The following is a 17,494-nucleotide window of genomic DNA, read 5'->3' as shown; positions in this document are numbered from 1 at the left end:
GAGTGTATTCAAAAGTAGAGCAATGTTTAAGTATCAAGTGTTTATTTTCAATTGGAAATTTTCTGCATTATACAGTATACTTTAATGAAGAAATAGTTCCCATCTCTTTTTCACCATCCAACTTTGTCAAGTCCAGTCACTTCACCTTTTTTCTCCAATAATTGGCTTCATCTTTGAGTTTATCTTCATATTTTATGGGGTTTATGCAGTTCACATTTCTAGGAAAGGTCAAAGGCAAATCACTTTATATGGTTTTCACCATAGTTTTCAAACATTTTCATATAATAGCTGAATTCTTACTGATGCTTGTTGGACTCAGTTAAAAACATTCTAAATATTTATTGCATATGCAATAAAACATTCAAGTGGGAGAACAGTAGAAATGGTGGAGTATTTTTGTTCCAATTTCTAGTCCTTATATTCTTTTTTCATATCAACTCAGTATTTTGCATCCCAAGTATGCACCATGCTCTTTGGATTCTCCCCAGTACTTCTCCCCCCACCCCCCTACTTTCCTCCAGTAGTTTTACTGTCAAAGGATTAAATTATTACTTTATTTATCCTGATGGCAGTGTTTATATTTCCATTGCACACTGACAATTTTGCTAATATTACTACAACTGCCAAACAACTGTATAAGCTATAGAATATAGCACCAAACCACAAGTGCAACCACTAGAATGTGAACTATTTTTATACAATGGCAAAAGCTGTATTGTTCTTATTTAGTTCTTCAGTAGAACAAAATTAACATCAAAATGGGTTTTAACACACTCATTTTTCATTCTCTTGTCCTATCCAAAATACTTGGCACTATAGTTTCTCCTCCTGCATTTAGAATTGAATTTTAATCCCCATAATATTTGTATGTATTTATTTATGCTATAAACATTTCTATAGAAACACTAAGACACTTAGGTGCAATTTTACTATAAACTTTATTAAACAATTTGATATGACATTTTTCCTAATACATCCAGTTTGTACCAAAAATCACTGTTCTGGAATGTTTATTGATTAATAAGTAAACAATGTTGTATCAAAGCAAAAATCCAACTAGAGTTAACAAGAATGTTCTCAAGTTTTCTTCTTTCTCAAAATCTGAACTGATAAAATGTAGACCTTGTTTTTAAAGTCTCAAGATTTTTGCCAACGTTCGTACTTGCAAGGTCAGAAAAAACTTATGTTTTCAGGTATTTTTATTGTATTTGGCATTATTTTAAGACCTTAGTTTACAGATTCTAATAACCAATCTATATATGATACATCATACTAATTGAATTGAATTTAGAGTTACCCAATTCTGAGTTATGAACTTTAGTGAAATATTAATTTTCCAAATGAAGACATATTTTTTCAACCATTAACAGTAACATTTTTTTTAAAAAAGCCTATCTATTCATTTTTATACGTTTTTACTGTCTTCTGGACAGCCTGAAAAGAAATAAATAAGAAAACTGAGCTTTGTCTGACAGTACAAAACACCAACATTCTGGGTCTTGTTTTATGTTTGTTTAAAAAAAAATCTGCAGAGATTCAGATCAAGATTTTCAGCTCATTTAGATTGCAGTATTTATTTATTCCAATTTATTCCAATTGACCGGTGCAGCAATTATATTCCTAAAGTAAAAGTAATTACTCTTGAAAAAAACAGACTGACATAGTAAATAAACATAAATGTCCATTTCTTTCACAGAAAGAATTAGCTTACATGTACTGATCCAAAACAGAAACAGTACAAGGATTGTTTCCCAACTCATCAGTATTTGATACCAGGAAATAGATTAAAGATGAGCTCTATCAGAAAGTGAATACTGAGAAAAGGTTAATCACTGGCCAGCTCAGGCAAAATCCAAACTTAATATGTACTTATCTAATATGTTATCCAGAAAGATTTAAATAGATAATAAATAATCACCAAGTTAAGACTTGTATACCTGTTGCAATGAAAAGTAATGTTTAGATCAGGATGACTCAAGCACTTTATAAATTTAACAAAGAAAAGAGCAGAATTCTGAATGTATGAAACTGTGTAATGGAATTCTTCCTTGAAAAGGAATTTGGCAATTCTCAATATTCAAAAATAAGCCATAGGTTTTTCCCATACCAGCCACTTTATCACAGAAAAAAATAACTTCAGATGACTTCATTATGTTGTTAGAGATTCACTTTATCAAAATGAACTTATAAAACATTACTAAAATGCAAACTAAATACCACTGCAGTGTAGAACAAATATCACATCTTTTGAGGATGTTAATGGAATTTTTCTGTTTTACTGAATTTTAATCTAAGAGAGTGCTTTATCAAATATGAATGTGATTACATAATACACTAATGAATTTGATATAGTACAATTGGCAGTGACTAATCAGAATTATATAATTTTAGCATACATTGAGAATATTGTTAATCTTCCAACAGGATGTATATTTGTTTCAACTATACTACACTGCAGCCCAAACACTGTTTATTTCATTGGTGTTAAGAATCTGTACACTTAAAACAGAGTAAAAAATGCCATACCTTGAAATTTCCAATTTTTTCCAGATATATTTTCTATACAAATCCAATAGAAAATAAGCCATTCCTCCTAATATTGTGAAACATTGTTTCTAAACACTACTGCAACATGAACTCAAATCAATAGCAGACCTGATTGTTTGATATATTTACATGTTTCAGTGTCCAGAGAAAAGCACCCATTCACAGGTTTTGCCTATCTGTTCTTAAAATCTGAGATAAACTTTGATAGTCTTTAAAATTATTTTGCTAGGATGTAAGAGTAAAAACCTGCAGCAGTGGAAAACAAATGAAAGAATGTAAGACAACTGCTACTTAATCAGAACTTTGGTTATTTTTTTAGATTTACTGTGCAGCTAATACAAAATATTTGATCAGAAGTGACATTTACAGCTGTTTCAAAATAATTCACTGACCTGCACCTTCTATCAAATTGAAAAACCCTGATGCAGAGGTCCTGAAAACCAAAGCAGCAGTCCCAGTTTTAAAAATTGACTATACGTATTGCCTTTTATTTAGAAAACAAGTTTATTCCTGAACATTTTCTGTATGTGTTGCCTAGTCACTTTTCGATCATGCATAAACTAAACTGAATTAGGAAATGGCAACAATCCCCCATTTTGCAGCAAAGTTCTTACCATTCTGTAGACTTTCAATTTCAGGTAGTAGAAGAAAGTGCTGCAAGTAAAAAGCTCAGGCAGGTCTATCATACTGTGTAGGATTTAAACAAACTGCTAAAGGCAAACCTGCATAAATGCATAATTAAAAATAGCATTTTACTTTTGATTTCATTTTTCTAGATTTACCCATTAACCACTACATTCTTAAGACACACATAGAAAATTGCATGATATTCTCAGTTGTTGCATCTAAAACACCTTAAAAGCTATTTTGAGTATTATCCAGAATTCTTATAGCAGACCAAACAGAAATGCTATGAGTTCCACATTTTTTTGTATTTCATATACACTTGAAGATGAAAAGCTAAATTCATCCATTTTCCTGAATTTGAAAATTTGCTACTTCATTTTTCCCAGTATCTTTAAAAAAAAGTGGGCTTGAGTAAAGAACAAAGGAAATAGTTTTGCATTTCACTAGTTTGTATCAACCAATAGCTCTTCTTGCATTTAATAAGACATATGGTACCAAAATGGTATAATGACCTCTCCAGTAAGAAGCTCTGTGTATGAGTAATGCTATTTAAGCTAAATCTTCCATATTCACTTCAGGAAGTAGTTTTCTCCAGTAGCAAAAGGAGCTGAATTCTGGGCAGACAAAAGCAGAACTCTGTTCTTTATTAATTAGTGGAAACAAATGCTCCACAAGTTCATTTAATCTGTAGTAGCTGTGTAGAAAACAAATTAAAAAATATTAATGCATTATCTTGATTTTATAGCACAATATTTTATATACTTACTCTCAAGAAGCTTGTCCCACTAAGTTTAATTGTACTTATGCAAAGGATAACACTGATATTCAAGACTTAGCAAATGCTAAATTCATAAATGTACATCTGAAGGTTATAAATACAATTGTAAAAACATATAAAACTCAGAAAAAGAAAAAAGTGCAAAGAAAAGAAGAAACAAAGGAAGAAATATACAAGAAAACTTACAAAGAGCAGCTTTCAATCCTCTTAGCAGAAGTTATAAATGGGTTTATATTTATCCTCTTTCTCTAAGGGTACATAATTTCCTTCTTTCCATAATCTATTCTTTCTAACGATCAAATCCAAAAATCGCAAATTTATTTTTTTCTTTTTGTCAGCCAAAAGCCCATGTTAGCCCATTCGCTAAGAAAAATAGTAGTTGATTTTCTGTAAGCAAGCAAGTTTCTTTTGCCTTCTTTGCTAGTTTCATTATCTTCATCAACCATTCCTCCACTGTAAGTACAGCTAGTCCTCAATTTATGACAAGTCATTTAGCAACTGTTCAAAGTTACAACAGATTTATTTACCTTGGAATACTTATGACCTGGATTCAAAGTTCTGACAGTCTTGTGACCAAACTTCAGGTGATCAGCAACATAGCCACTGTTTGCAGCATCCCATGATCACGTGACCATGTTTTACAATGGTTTTGCTAAAAACCAGCATTTATTTCCAATTTTTGGCAAAACCATGCCCATAGCAAACTAGTGGTTTGCTTTAGCAACCATAACATTCACTTAACCAACACAAAATAGTTACAGACCAACCCGTTTCACTACTGTCATGACTCAGAACTTTGATGGGCAAACTCCATTACAGTTGTAAGTTGAGGACTGCTTATATTTCAAAGTCTTTCCATTTTGTGCCTGTAATAATCTTGCAGCAGTACTCATATATAATAATATTCTTCGGTGGCTCTTCTCCAGTTGTTTGTTTAGTTATTAATCCCAGCAAAAATAGTTACTTCAATTTGTAAAATTCTTGTATCATCATCAACCCTACATTTTCTGGCTTTTTACAAGTCTACCAGGCATAATAAAATAACACTAACAAATGTTAAATTTTATTGTCTATTTGCACGTATGTGAACAGAATTGTCTGTTTGCACATATGTGAACACCATGAACATGGCGTGACAAATCCAAAGTTCCAAATGCTCACAATCCTAGAGCTCAAGCTAATCAGAAGGTGAAACATCCATGAGGTAGATATGTACAAATTTATCACAGATATCTAGTGAATTTAGAGAAAACATCTGAAAGAGTTCAGACGTGAGTTAAAGGGAAAGCAACATTCTAACTAGTGGGCAGAGAGAATAAAAACCCTGAGCAAACCAGGCACCAGTCATTAGAAGCACGAATGTCCTAGTTTTCTCACAGGTGAAAGCATCTCTTTTGGTTCAAAGTCATGTAGTTAATAACAATTAATCAGTGGAACAACCTGCCTCCAGAAGCTGTGAATGCTCCAACATTGGAAGTTTTTAAGAAAAGACTGGAAATGACTTTCCTCTTTATAATTATAATTTTAATAATAAGTATAACAAATTATGTACTTTCCATATCCAATCTCTTATCTATAAATAAATCCTTGAAGTCTCATTTCAGTCCTGATCAGCAAAAGTCCATTAAGGATTACCAAAGGCAGAATATCTACTTTGTTTTCTCTTTGTGCCTTTTTTCCCCAAATTTAAATCCAACATAAGAAAATCCAGGTTACTCTCTGGGTTTGTTGTTTTAACCAGAACCCTTTTAGTTATTAGGGCATCAGCCAATTTCTTTTGTATGCCCAGTGTAACATCTTTTTCCATGTTATTCTTGTTGCTGTAATTTGTAAATCCATTTTCAATTCAGTCTTGATTTTTTTTCCAGGTAAAACTTGTTCTTTTTCCATAATATCTTTTTAGACTGAGATTATGCATAGAGGCAAAGACTATTAAAATTAACTTCTGGGTCCATTCTACAGAAATATCCTTCAACATATTCAGTGTTAAGAATATTTTGCTTCGTTCTGTAATTTTTCAAAAATAAAATCAAGACAAAAGCATTTTGCTACGGGAAGGATATAATAACTGTAATATTTAATTCTAAAATCATATTTAAAATCCACCTGGACAATTAAACTTTCCAAAATTAAAGTTCTAATAACCCCTTTTGCGCTAGATTAAAGAAATGCAGTTCTTTAACTATTAGTCAATTTACAATTACACATTTTAATAACAAACATGACTTCACACAATATTGTAATCTTGCCCAGTCTGTTTTTAAAATCCTATACTTACGAAGACTTGTTTCCTTTTGTTTGTTCCTGGATAAGTTCACCCTTGGGGTTAACTGTAAATATTCTGCAGGCTGGAACTCCAACTTGCACATAGGCATAGACATCCTGCAGATAAACAGAACTTAATTGTATTTCAGTCCATAGGAGATGATACCAATTTTATTACTTATCAATATTATGCTAAATTACATAGGCACTCACAATAATTTTGACAGAGTTCTAAATTTGGTTAATTTAAAAAAGTTAGTTAACTAATTACTGTTGAAAGATATTAATTTCTAACATTTCTACCCTCCCAATCTTCTGACAATCTTCTTTGCTCAGTGTTGAAAAAATGAGTTGACTGGAAAAGCAACTATCAGCTGAAGACCTGAATCCAAACAAGGATGTGATTAGGAAAATGTTACTTTTGACTTCCAGTTTTGCGTTGCGGTGGGACGGGACGCAGGAAGGCAGGGCTCTGCCTTCCATGCCCAATTTTACCCTGCTGGGGGTGCTAAAAATAGCCTAAAGTCACCCTGAAGAGGTGATGAAGAGGATGGGTGCCTTGTTGATCACAGAGAGACGGTGGTCTTTCCGTTTGATCCAAGGAAAGCCCTCCAAACCGGCAGGGGAAAGACTGGCTACATTCTTGTGGCTGACCATTAGCTGCTGACAACCAAAGAATAAAAAGCACCAATTAACACATTGTAAACAGCATGTTTGGAACTGGGTGAGAATATTGATCCTTTCTTTACTATTTTACAACTGAACTGCCTGGGAAAGGGTCCCAAAAAGCTAAAAACCTCCAAATTTTATGGGGGACAGAAAAATACAATACTGAAGTGGAAGTTACATAAAGCTACAGTTTTGACAAATTTGAAAACTAGGATAACCATTAAGATTTTCTCTTTAAAAAATGAGGCAAAATATCAAAATCAATCCTGTGACTTAAGAGTGGAAAATGGACTTTGAATGGCATCTAGTCGTGAATTTGTGTACATCACTATAATTTGCTTTCTGGCTGCTTGGTGACTCCTAGCTTGGGAGAACAGCTGGCAATAAAGGAAAATATTTTGGGATACTTGTCACCCCAACCTTCTTGGATTATAAATACCTACTGAGCTTGGACTTTTAACCTCAAGAGCTAGTGGGACAGAAAAAATTGACCTTGGACTACGTCTGGATGGGAGAGACTTTTGAGCTGTTTTCAGGGAGGTTGAACATTTTGAACACTTTGAACATTGTGAATTACAACCTTGCCTGACTGACAATTTTTGGATACTTGAGACAAAGGATCACTATAAAATATTGCTTTCAGGACTGAATCTATATTCTGGAATCTATTGGATTATAAAGGCTACATATAAAGACCAGAAAACTAGAGGAAATTTTAATCTACTCTTACTGAGACGTGATACTAGAGGATCTCCAAAAACTATGCCTCAAGAAAAACAAACACCTTTCAGAAGGAAATATACTCTATGCTACAACTAATTTACCAAACAAGTTGCATACAGTACAAAAAGGACATAAAAAGAAATCATGAGACTAAAAACAATTCTCCAAATTAAATCTACAACTAGAAAGTTCCCAGATAACAACCACAAAGTATGAACAAATAAACCAGAAATCAGAAGACAAAACAGAGGAAATGGTTTAGAGACGGAAGAGATAAAAGAAGAAAAATATAAACAACCATATACAAACAAAATACTGCAAGATTTAGCCATCACAATGAAAATGCAAAAGACCCTTTACCCCTTAGGTCTGCAAAATACATCTGATGGCAAGGAAGAAGATTTTAAAAAATGGACTATAGAGCTGTTAGGGGAAATGTCACAACTTGGGAGACAAGGAATGAAAAGAGAAATTGAGAGAGAATTAAGGTGTTCGTTAAGGAATATAAATGGGAAGAATTCCCCCCACCAAAAATATCCTACCTAAATTGTCTTCCTCATGCCAAGCAATTTTCACAAAAATAGAAAGAAAATTCCTAGGCAATCTAATTGCTCTGGCTTGGAAAGCTACTTGGCAAAGAAAGCAAGCGAGAGTCAGATTTAAAAAAAACAGAAGATTTCACCTTTTAGAGGAAGCATTATATGTTTAAATAGTTGTTTGAATAAGATTAAAAGAATGAATAATCATTAGGAATAATTAGTCTTTTATAATGAAAGATAAGATTTAGAACTAAAATAGCATATTTTTTCTTTCTGTTTTTGATATGGAAAATATAGAAATAAGAGGATTGGTATGAATAAAACCTTTAGCTATATAAATGTAATTAATATTGAGAAAATTATAATTGACAAAGATATTTCAAATACTGATGGGAAATCAAGCCTTAACAAGGATATTGATTTATGAATTGATATTGTTATTTGTATATTACTAAAATATGAGGATGCTTATATCTAACTCTGTATACATCAATAGTACCAAAAAATTGTAACTGTAAGAGGGGAAAAAATATGGGGAAGGAAGGAGGATCAGGGAAAAAATACAGGATTGTGTAGTACTGAACAGATGTTAAATATCTGAACCAAGACATGTTGTTTACTAAGCACTAAAGATTGTAATTCTTACAAATCAATAAAAAATTAAAAAAGAAAATGTTACTTTTATTTGCAATAATCTATAAATGTTATTCTTGTCCGCCATCAAAAGAACCTTCTGGTAGATAGGTGTCTATATAGTTTAATTAATGAGTCACAGAAAATAAAATATAGGACAGATGTAACTAATTTTATAAAATAACATTATTAACAGTGAAAAAAGATAGTGACTATATAGTGAAGAAAAACTAGGCATGATTAAAATAAAATAAGCATGACAAAAAGAAAACATTTTACAGAAAAAATACACATAATACTATAGATTTAAAGTATCTGAAGATTCTTTAGCTCATTTGATTAGATTTTGTCCAGCTGTAGCCTTGTTTTGGCTTCAACTTACTATATATGTCATTACATTTTTGGAATGAAATATTATACTTAAGCAGCTCAATGTGATATTAAATTATATTTTCAAGCATGGAATTTGTCATCTTATAAAAACCTTTTGTTCTATTGAACTTAACTCACAGCAAAGAGTAATTTTACATAATTGAGAAAACACTTACTGTCCTGGTTTTAAGAAATGGATCCAGAATATGAGTTTGTCATGTATTTCTGAAAACTATCTGTGTTCTAAAAATAAGGAATTGATGCAATTCATTGCTATACAGCAGGGGTCTCCAACCTTTTTGGGTTGGAGGCCCGGTGGCAAAAGGAGAGACAAGCACCTTCATGTGTGCATGAGCACACATGCAAATGTGGCACAAAGGGGGGGGGCAAGCACATGCACACATGCACTGGCCAGCCACTCATGCAGCTCGGTGGCCAAGAAACCACGTCCTGGTAGTGGGCCACAGTCCATAGGCTGATGACCTCTGCTATAGAGTCTAGATTTAATGGAAAAATTAAGACCAAATTAACTTTACAGGTAAAGTAAAGGTAAAGGTAAAGGTTCACCCGCACATGCGTGCTAGTCGTTTCCGACTCTAGGGGCTGGTGCTTATCTCCGTTTCAAAGCCGAAGAGCCAGCGCTTGTCTGAGGACGTTTCCGTGATCATGTGGCCGGCATGACTAGACGCCAAAGGCGCATGGAACGCTGTTACCTTCCCACCATAGTGGTCCTTATTTTTCTACTTGCATTTTTTACGTGCTTTCGAACTGCTAGGTTGGCAGAAGCTGGGATGAATAACAGGCGCTCACTCTGTTACGTGGCACTCGGGATTTGACCCACCAAACTGCCAACCTTCTGATCAACAAGCTCAGCGTCCTAACCCACTGAGCCACCGCGTCCCTTATACTTTACAGGTAGTCCTCACTTATTAAAGACTAATTGTGACCTGCAACTCTGTCACTAAGTGAAGCAGTTGTTAAGCAAAAAATCACAGTAAGCCTCACTTAGCAACAGCTGTCCTGACAGCAATCCTCAAACAAATACACCCATCTGACAAGACTTGTGACCTTCTGCTAGTTTTCCCATTGACTTTGTCGGAAGCTGGCTGGGAAGGTCTCAAATGATAATCATAAGACCATGGAAAGCAGCGATAGTCACAAGTCCAAATAAAGTCATATATCACTTTTTTCAACATCATTGTAATTTCATAGAATTGCTAAACAATGGTTGTTAAGTGAGAGGTACTCGTATATTATTATTTGTAGGACGGAGGAAAGTCATTGGATACAGAATGGAAATTGCCTAGTTTGCATTCTTCCATAGTAGGAACCTGTCTCATAACAATTAATAATTTCATTTCAATAATATAGTTTAATACAAAAGGAAACAAATTGTAGGATGATGTAACTTACATTAGGTCTGTTCCCAAAAGCTGCATAAAAAGGCTGTTCACATGGAGCAAATAAGTTCTTAATATCATTTAAACATTCAATTTTGAATTTCTCTGGCTTTTTTTCTATAACTTCCCTACAAGGAGAAATACGAAATGTGATTAGTTCCATTTACTGTCAGAATTTCTTGTGAAATTTAGAAACAATTTTCTTTATTTTAAATAAGTTACAAATATTCTGTAGGTGATATTAGGACCACTTTACATTTTTTGAAAATTTATAAGAAAATAAATGTAACTTAAAAAGATGGTAAATGAACAGGCATGTTTTTCACATAAAATAGCCAACAGCATCACTAATTTAAACATAAGGCAGAAACAATGGAAATGCATGCTGTTGGTAGAATTACTATCCATCAAAACAGTTCAAGTTGATACTGTTAGCTGTTGATTTTTTAAAGTTTATATTATTTGTAAGCAGCTCAGAGCTTTCAGAAATAGTGGCAAATGAATTAATAAATATGTACATTAGTTAAATGTAAATAATTTTATGTTGTCTTGCCAAGATATTCTCTAGAGATGTGAGCTTGGACAGACTATTTATGAGCATGTTTAGCATGAAATTGAACTTTGACTCTTGTTTGTGCATGCTGGCTAAAATGTGCTAAAATTGACTGGTACTGTTATTAGCAGGAAATGCTAGTAGTAGCAAAGTGAGAATTAAGCCTAGAAATCTATTCTATATCCAATCCATGTCAATATTAATCATAATGCAAAAGATTGAAACCATGGTAACTCAGACTCAGAATATTTGAATATCTGTGGTGACACCCATAACATATGATTATCTACAAACTTCTATTATGTCAGCTACTGGCATGGTAGCTTTGTTCATAAATTAAGAGAAAAGAGAAAGGATGCAACTGATCTGACTAAAGGTGATTTGAGCTTGTAGAATGGAATTGGTGAATCATGGGATTATAAATGAAAGAACTAAAATTACATCAGAAAGTATGAACTGATGTCATTAGGAAAACATGGATAGCTGACTTATTTTCCTTTGAATGGTAATAAGGGAAGAATCAGTCACATGTTTGGCAAAAATGATGGAACATTCTAAATAAATGCAATTCATGGAAAAAATATTTGTAAGTAAAATAAATAGATATGGGGAAAAATAAGAAAATACGAAAAAAGCTATTGAACCATTCAAAGACCTTGGAAAGAGTGATTGCTGAAAAAAATAAATATGCTTCAAGCATATGGTTTAAAACATACTGTAAGTCTTTATAAGTCATCAATTGTAAGTAAGTGAGGCAAAGAAATGAATATACAGGTAGTCCCTAACTTACAACCACAATTGGGACCAGAATCTGGATCACTGAGTGAAACATTCATTAAGTGGGATGTCATGTGATTGTTTTGCTCAACGACTGCAATCATTCAATGATTGCATTCCCATTTGCGGTTGCTAAGCAATTTTGCAGGTTATTAAGTGGCCAGAGTCCCAGATAAGGAATGCCGGGTACCTCAGGGGGGCGGGGGAGCCTGAGGGGCAGTGGCAGCTAGCTGAGGCTGCTGAAGACCCCAGATCTTTACTTTAAGCCCATCCCTGGCAGTGCTGCAGATTAGTGATGTGCTACAGTGCAGAATGGCAAAATGGCATAGAAATGGGGTAGTCACATCACTCCTACGGCCATAAATGCAGGAAGGCTGCCATGCACCTTCCTTTTGATCATATAACAGCAGGGGTGCTGCAACAGCCATAACTTCAGTCACAGACTGTAAGTTCCTTCGTACGGTGCTGTTGTAATTTCAAACAGTCACTGAATGATTAAGTCAAGGACTACCTGCAAACCTAAAAGCATGACTGACTAACTGGGTTTTAATATAAAGTATATGCAACTGAATGACAGAGAAGGAGGTGGCTGGATGGAGTCACTGAAGCAGTAGGCGTGAGACTAAATGGACTCCAGAGGATGGTAGAGAACAAGAAGGCCTGGAGGAACATTGTCCATGAGGTCACGATGGGTTGGACATGACTTTGCAACTAACAACATATGTAACTGAAACCACACATTAAAATAATGCCACTATATCATAGTTTAGTTTAGTTTAGTTTTATTAGACTTATATACCGCCCTTCTCCCGTAGGACTCAGGGCGGTTCACAAGGTTTTTTAAAAGAAACAATACTACAATTACAAAAGTTAAAACAATTAAAATGATTATATTAAACCTTCTATATAAAAAACCTAGTTAAAACCAGTTAAAACCCCAATTAATACCCTCAGTCCAGACCAGAAAGCTCATACCAGGATAAATGACACAAGCAATTCTCGCAGTTCCTAAAGTTGTATTGCACAACAGTAAATGATCAGAAATAAGATGTGTTTCACTTACATACCTATGGAAGGCAGAAAACAAGCTGCTAGGTGATAACATCAAAGGACCCTTGGGTAAAATTGTTCCTTTATCATTAACCCAATGTAAGTATCCTCTTGTCATATCTGCCATTCCAATTGCACGAGCAGAACAATACAGAAACTTGTAGCCATTCCTAGGAAAAAAGGGTTTGTTAATATATGACAATCTTACGTGATAAAGTAGACCAGAAAAAAAACCTCCTTTGATTAGTAATGATTGGGTAGTTGCAAAGATAAAGCAATCTTTTTTTAATCCTTTAACCAGTAATATAGAAACTAGCTTACTATATTAAATGGGTATCTTTGAATAACATATTCATCAACGATTTGGATGAGGGGATAGATGGGGAACTCATCAAATTTGCAGACGACACCAAGCTGGCAGGAATAGCCAATACTCCAGAAGATAGGCTTAAGATATAGGAGGATCTTGACAGACTTGAACACTGGGCTCTATCTAACAAAATGAAATTCAATGGTGAAAAAAGTAAGGTTCTACATTTAGGCAGGAAAAACCAAATGCACAGGTATAGTATAGGTGGTACTTTGCTCAATAGTAGTTACTGTGAGAGGGATCTTGGAGCCCTAGTGGACAATCACTTCAATATGAGCCAGCAGTGTGCTGCAGCTGCCAAAAAAGCCAACACAGTGCTAGGCTGCATTAACAGAAGGATAGATCAAGATCACGGGAAGTATTAATACCACTTTACAATGCCTTGGTAAGGCCACACCTGGAATACTGCATCCAGTTTTGGTCACCACGATGTAAAAAAGATGTTGAGACTCTAGAAAGAGTACAGAGAAGAGAAGCAAAGATTATTAGGGGACTGGAGACTAAACTATATAAGGAACGGCTGCTGGAATTGGGTATGTCTAGTTTAATGAAGAGAAGAGTGAGGGGTGACATGATAGCAGTGTTCCAATATCTCAGGGGCTGCCACAAAGAGGAGGGAGTCAAGCTATTCTCCAAAGCACCTGAAGGCAGGACAAGAAGCAACGGATGGAAACTAGTCAAGGAGAGAAGCAGCCTAGAGCTAAGGAGAAACTTCCTGACAGAACAATTAACCAGTGGAACAACCTGCCTCCAGAAATGGTGAATGCTCCAACACTGGAAGTTTTTAAGAAGAGACTGGACAGCCATTTGCCTGAAATGGTATAAGGTTTCCTGCCTGAGCAAGGGGTTGGACTAGATGACCTCCAAGGTCCCTTCCTACTACTACTACTACTTACTTTATTTTACTCTGAAATAATGTATGTTCATTCTGAAATGCTGCAAGAAACTGAACCTGTTATTGTTCAGGTTGCCTTTTCTTTCAAATTTCTACAGAAGCTACTTTTTCATCAAACATCATGTTGCTCCCCAGTTAACTCAAAAAGAAAAAGGAATATAAAAGCCTTCTCTTTTTCATGTTTGCTATAAATTCTTGCACACAGAATTCACAGCAAGGCTATATAACATAGTTCCTGAAAGTCTACAAAATACATTCAAAATATACTGATACTCCAATTGTTAGAATTCTGGGATGAGGAAAGAATGAAATGAATGAGATTGCACCCTGAAGTCTGGATCAGAAAAGTCTTGACAACTTCTGCTTTACAGCATATTGCAATAATGTTGTGGTATATGATATTCAAAGTAGCATTTACTTGTTTATATATTATAAATGTATCATATGTAATTTTTGAAGATGGTAGAGGACAGGAAAGCTTGGAGGAACATTGTCCATAGGGTCGCGATGGGTCGGACATGACTTCACAGCTAACAACAAATGTTAGGGGGTCTGGATGGGGAGGAACAGACTTCAACTCAACCCCGACAAGACCGAGTGGCTTTGCATACCTTCATCACGGGTTTATTCGGACATTCCACCTCTCGCTATGGGGGGCGAATTATTACCCCCCGTAGATAGGGCTCGCAACTTGGGAGTCCTCCTAGATTCACGGCTCACCCTGGAAGACCACATAGGAGCTGTGACTAGGGGGGCCTTCGCCCAGGTTCACCTGGTGCGCCAGTTGCGGCCCTATCTAAGCCGGGATGATCTATGCACGGTCACTCATGCGCTCGTGACCTCTCGACTAGACTACTGCAACGCTCTCTACATGGGGCTGCCCTTGAGGACCACCCGGAAGCTCCAACTGGTACAGAATGCAGCCGCGAGAGTTGTGTTGGGAGTCTCCCGATACTCCCACGTTACACCTCTGCTCCGCGAGCTGCATTGGTTACCGGTTGCCTTCCGGGTGAGATTCAAGGTACTAGTAATGGTATTCAAAGCCCTACATGGCAGGGGTCCGGAGTACCTGAGGGAACACCTGCTGCCGGCATCGACTTCCCTCCGCCCTGTGCGTTCCCACAGAGAGGGCCTCCTCAGGGTGCCACCGGTCAGAGAATGTCGACTGGTGGCCCCCAGGGGGAGAGCCTTCTCTGTGGGCGCCCCGGAGCTATGGAATCAGCTACCGGTTGAGCTCCGGATGGCGCCCGACCTTCGCTCCTTTCGCCGCGAGCTAAAAACATACTTTTTTGAACAAGCTGGCCTGGCCTGATGTAGGGATTGGGGGGGGGTTGTTATGGTTATTTTATTGAGTTTTAAAGATGTATTTTAGTATGTGGGCATTTATTTAATCTTGTTTTAACTTTTGTAATCTGTATTTTTATTCTTGCCCTGTTCACCGCCCTGAGTCCTTCGGGAGAAGGGCGGTATAGAAATAGTATTAAATAAATAAATAAATAAATAAATAAATAAATAAATAAATAAATAAATGTAATTTTCAGTTTCCATGTTAGCACACAGAAATGGAATAGAAATGGTTATCAACACAACTCAAACACAAATTATTTTACAAACATGGATAACTTACTCATTAATAGAATGATAGAGTTTTGCAATACCCTGATGAGTCCAATCTTTGCCAAGCTGTGGTAAAATCTGCCCTAAAGCATCAGATCTAAACCAGAAACAAATAAAAACAATCAGTGGTCTTAACTCATATTACCAGTTCTTAACTGAATTTATTTTTCTGATTAAATCAGCAGGTCAAGTAACTTCAAATGCTTGAACAGAATTAAAAGAATGAGGGCAAACAAAATAGGATTTAAAAGCAGTTATTTTCAGTTACAATTATTCAAAGTGTATCTTTTGGAAGCAGTTAAATGATAACATCATTGTAGAGTTTTGTCAAAAAGAAAACTGTATTTTAGCTTACTTAGTTATTGTCCCATCAATATCAGAAATGATTATTTTGTCATTCCAATTCCATAAATATATTGTCCCAGCACAACGACAAGTTCCTTGATACTGAGTTGTAATGCTGAACACAACATCATTTGGTCCATCTCTAAGCTTCAGTTTCTCCTTTAACATGAAAAGATGTAAACATGATAATTAAAAATAACGTAGTTTCTTTCTAAATTATTTTAAATTTCAGATTGTCCTCAACTTATGACCACAACTGAGCCCAAAATTTGTTGCTAAACGAGGCAGTTGTTTTGCCCCATTTTACAATGTTTTTTGTCCTAGTAAGATGAGGACTACATGTACCCAACTTTTAAAGATTTTGGAAGTTATGTTAGCATTATTTTTCAAACAGTGCAAGCCTTAATAACAGAACAATAAGATGCAAGGCAGTCTTAACTCTAAAAGAACATTAAAAGTGGACTGATGTACAAGATATTTTTAAAAACTGTTTCTAGTTTTGTACTTATTCACTCAGCATAACATTGAGACAAAATTGAGATATTGCGAATTTTACTACTTAATTAGTACTAATTAAGTAATAATTAATAGCATTAAAATATTGTGAAATAATTCATAATAAAGGTTTCCCCTATCCAGTTGTTTCTGACTCTAGGGGGCAGTGCTTATCTCCATTATCTTCCTGCCAAGGAAGTCAAACACATTCCCATTGTCATGTGGGCAACATGACTATATACCGAGACATATGGAACATTGTTACTTTCCCACCAAACTGATACCTATTTATTTACTCGTATTTGAATGCTTTCAAACTACTAGGTGGGCAGGAGGTGGGGCAAGTAATGGGAGCTCACCCCATCATGTGGCACTTGGGTCTCAAACCTGGGCTGTCAGGTTTCCAGCTAACAAGCTCAGTGTTTTCAACTGTGGACCCATCGCACCCCTTAAAATAATCCATACATTATGTACAGTGGTAGGATTCAAATATGTGAACAACCGGTTCTCTGTGTGGATGTCGCTTCCAGAAGTCCATTCTGGCCTGGGCAACAAAATATTAGCTACCGTTCTGCCGAAGAGGTGCAAACCGGCTGAATCCCACCACTAATTATGTATTAATATCCCAAATACTTTTAAATTCCTATTATTCATTATTATAAATTTTCCAATTAAAAAACAAATTGATGCTTGAAATATAGTTCTTATCAAATCTATCTAAGGATCAAAATCCAAATAGATTTTAAAAATCTCAATTGCAATCTCAACAGTAACCTAATGTGGAAATTTTTCACTGATCTACTTGTTTCATCAAAACTACTCTAGCTAGGTTTTATTAA

The 17,494-nt window shown here is 35.3% G+C and overlaps 2 protein-coding genes across 10 annotated transcripts in view; one reads left to right on the top strand and one right to left on the bottom strand.

Annotated features, from left to right (window-relative positions):
- The window catches only part of EMILIN2 (elastin microfibril interfacer 2), a 47,699-nt gene extending 40,279 nt beyond the window's left edge, over nucleotides 1-7,420 (top strand). Inside the window, exon 9 of the mRNA XM_081325138.1 lies at nucleotides 6,554-7,420. Coding sequence (XP_081181264.1) covers nucleotides 6,554-6,567 — 14 coding nt within the window. The 3' untranslated portion in view covers nucleotides 6,568-7,420. The remainder of the gene's footprint in view (nucleotides 1-6,553) is intronic.
- The window catches only part of LPIN2 (lipin 2), a 55,083-nt gene continuing 37,614 nt past the window's right edge, over nucleotides 26-17,494 (bottom strand). For 3 of the 9 annotated variants that reach the window (XM_081325141.1, XM_081325147.1, XM_081325139.1), the window contains 7 exons: nucleotides 16,171-16,319; nucleotides 15,826-15,912; nucleotides 12,951-13,103; nucleotides 10,567-10,681; nucleotides 6,231-6,334; nucleotides 3,162-3,868; nucleotides 26-218 (listed from right to left, as the gene is read on the bottom strand). In XM_081325141.1, coding sequence (XP_081181267.1) covers nucleotides 3,724-3,868; nucleotides 6,231-6,334; nucleotides 10,567-10,681; nucleotides 12,951-13,103; nucleotides 15,826-15,912; nucleotides 16,171-16,319 — 753 coding nt within the window. In that variant the 3' untranslated portion in view covers nucleotides 26-218; nucleotides 3,162-3,723. Of the gene's footprint in view, nucleotides 1,435-2,655; nucleotides 2,794-3,161; nucleotides 5,960-6,230; nucleotides 6,335-10,566; nucleotides 10,682-12,950; nucleotides 13,104-15,825; nucleotides 15,913-16,170; nucleotides 16,320-17,494 lie in introns of those variants that run through there. The other 6 variants (XM_081325140.1, XM_081325142.1, XM_081325146.1 and 3 more) reach the window with 6 other exon arrangements.

This window comes from Vipera berus, assembly GCF_964194415.1.
Source record: "Vipera berus genome assembly, chromosome: 3".
NCBI classification, from domain to species: Eukaryota; Metazoa; Chordata; class Lepidosauria; order Squamata; family Viperidae; genus Vipera; species Vipera berus.
This window is presented reverse-complemented; position numbering and strand designations above follow the sequence as displayed.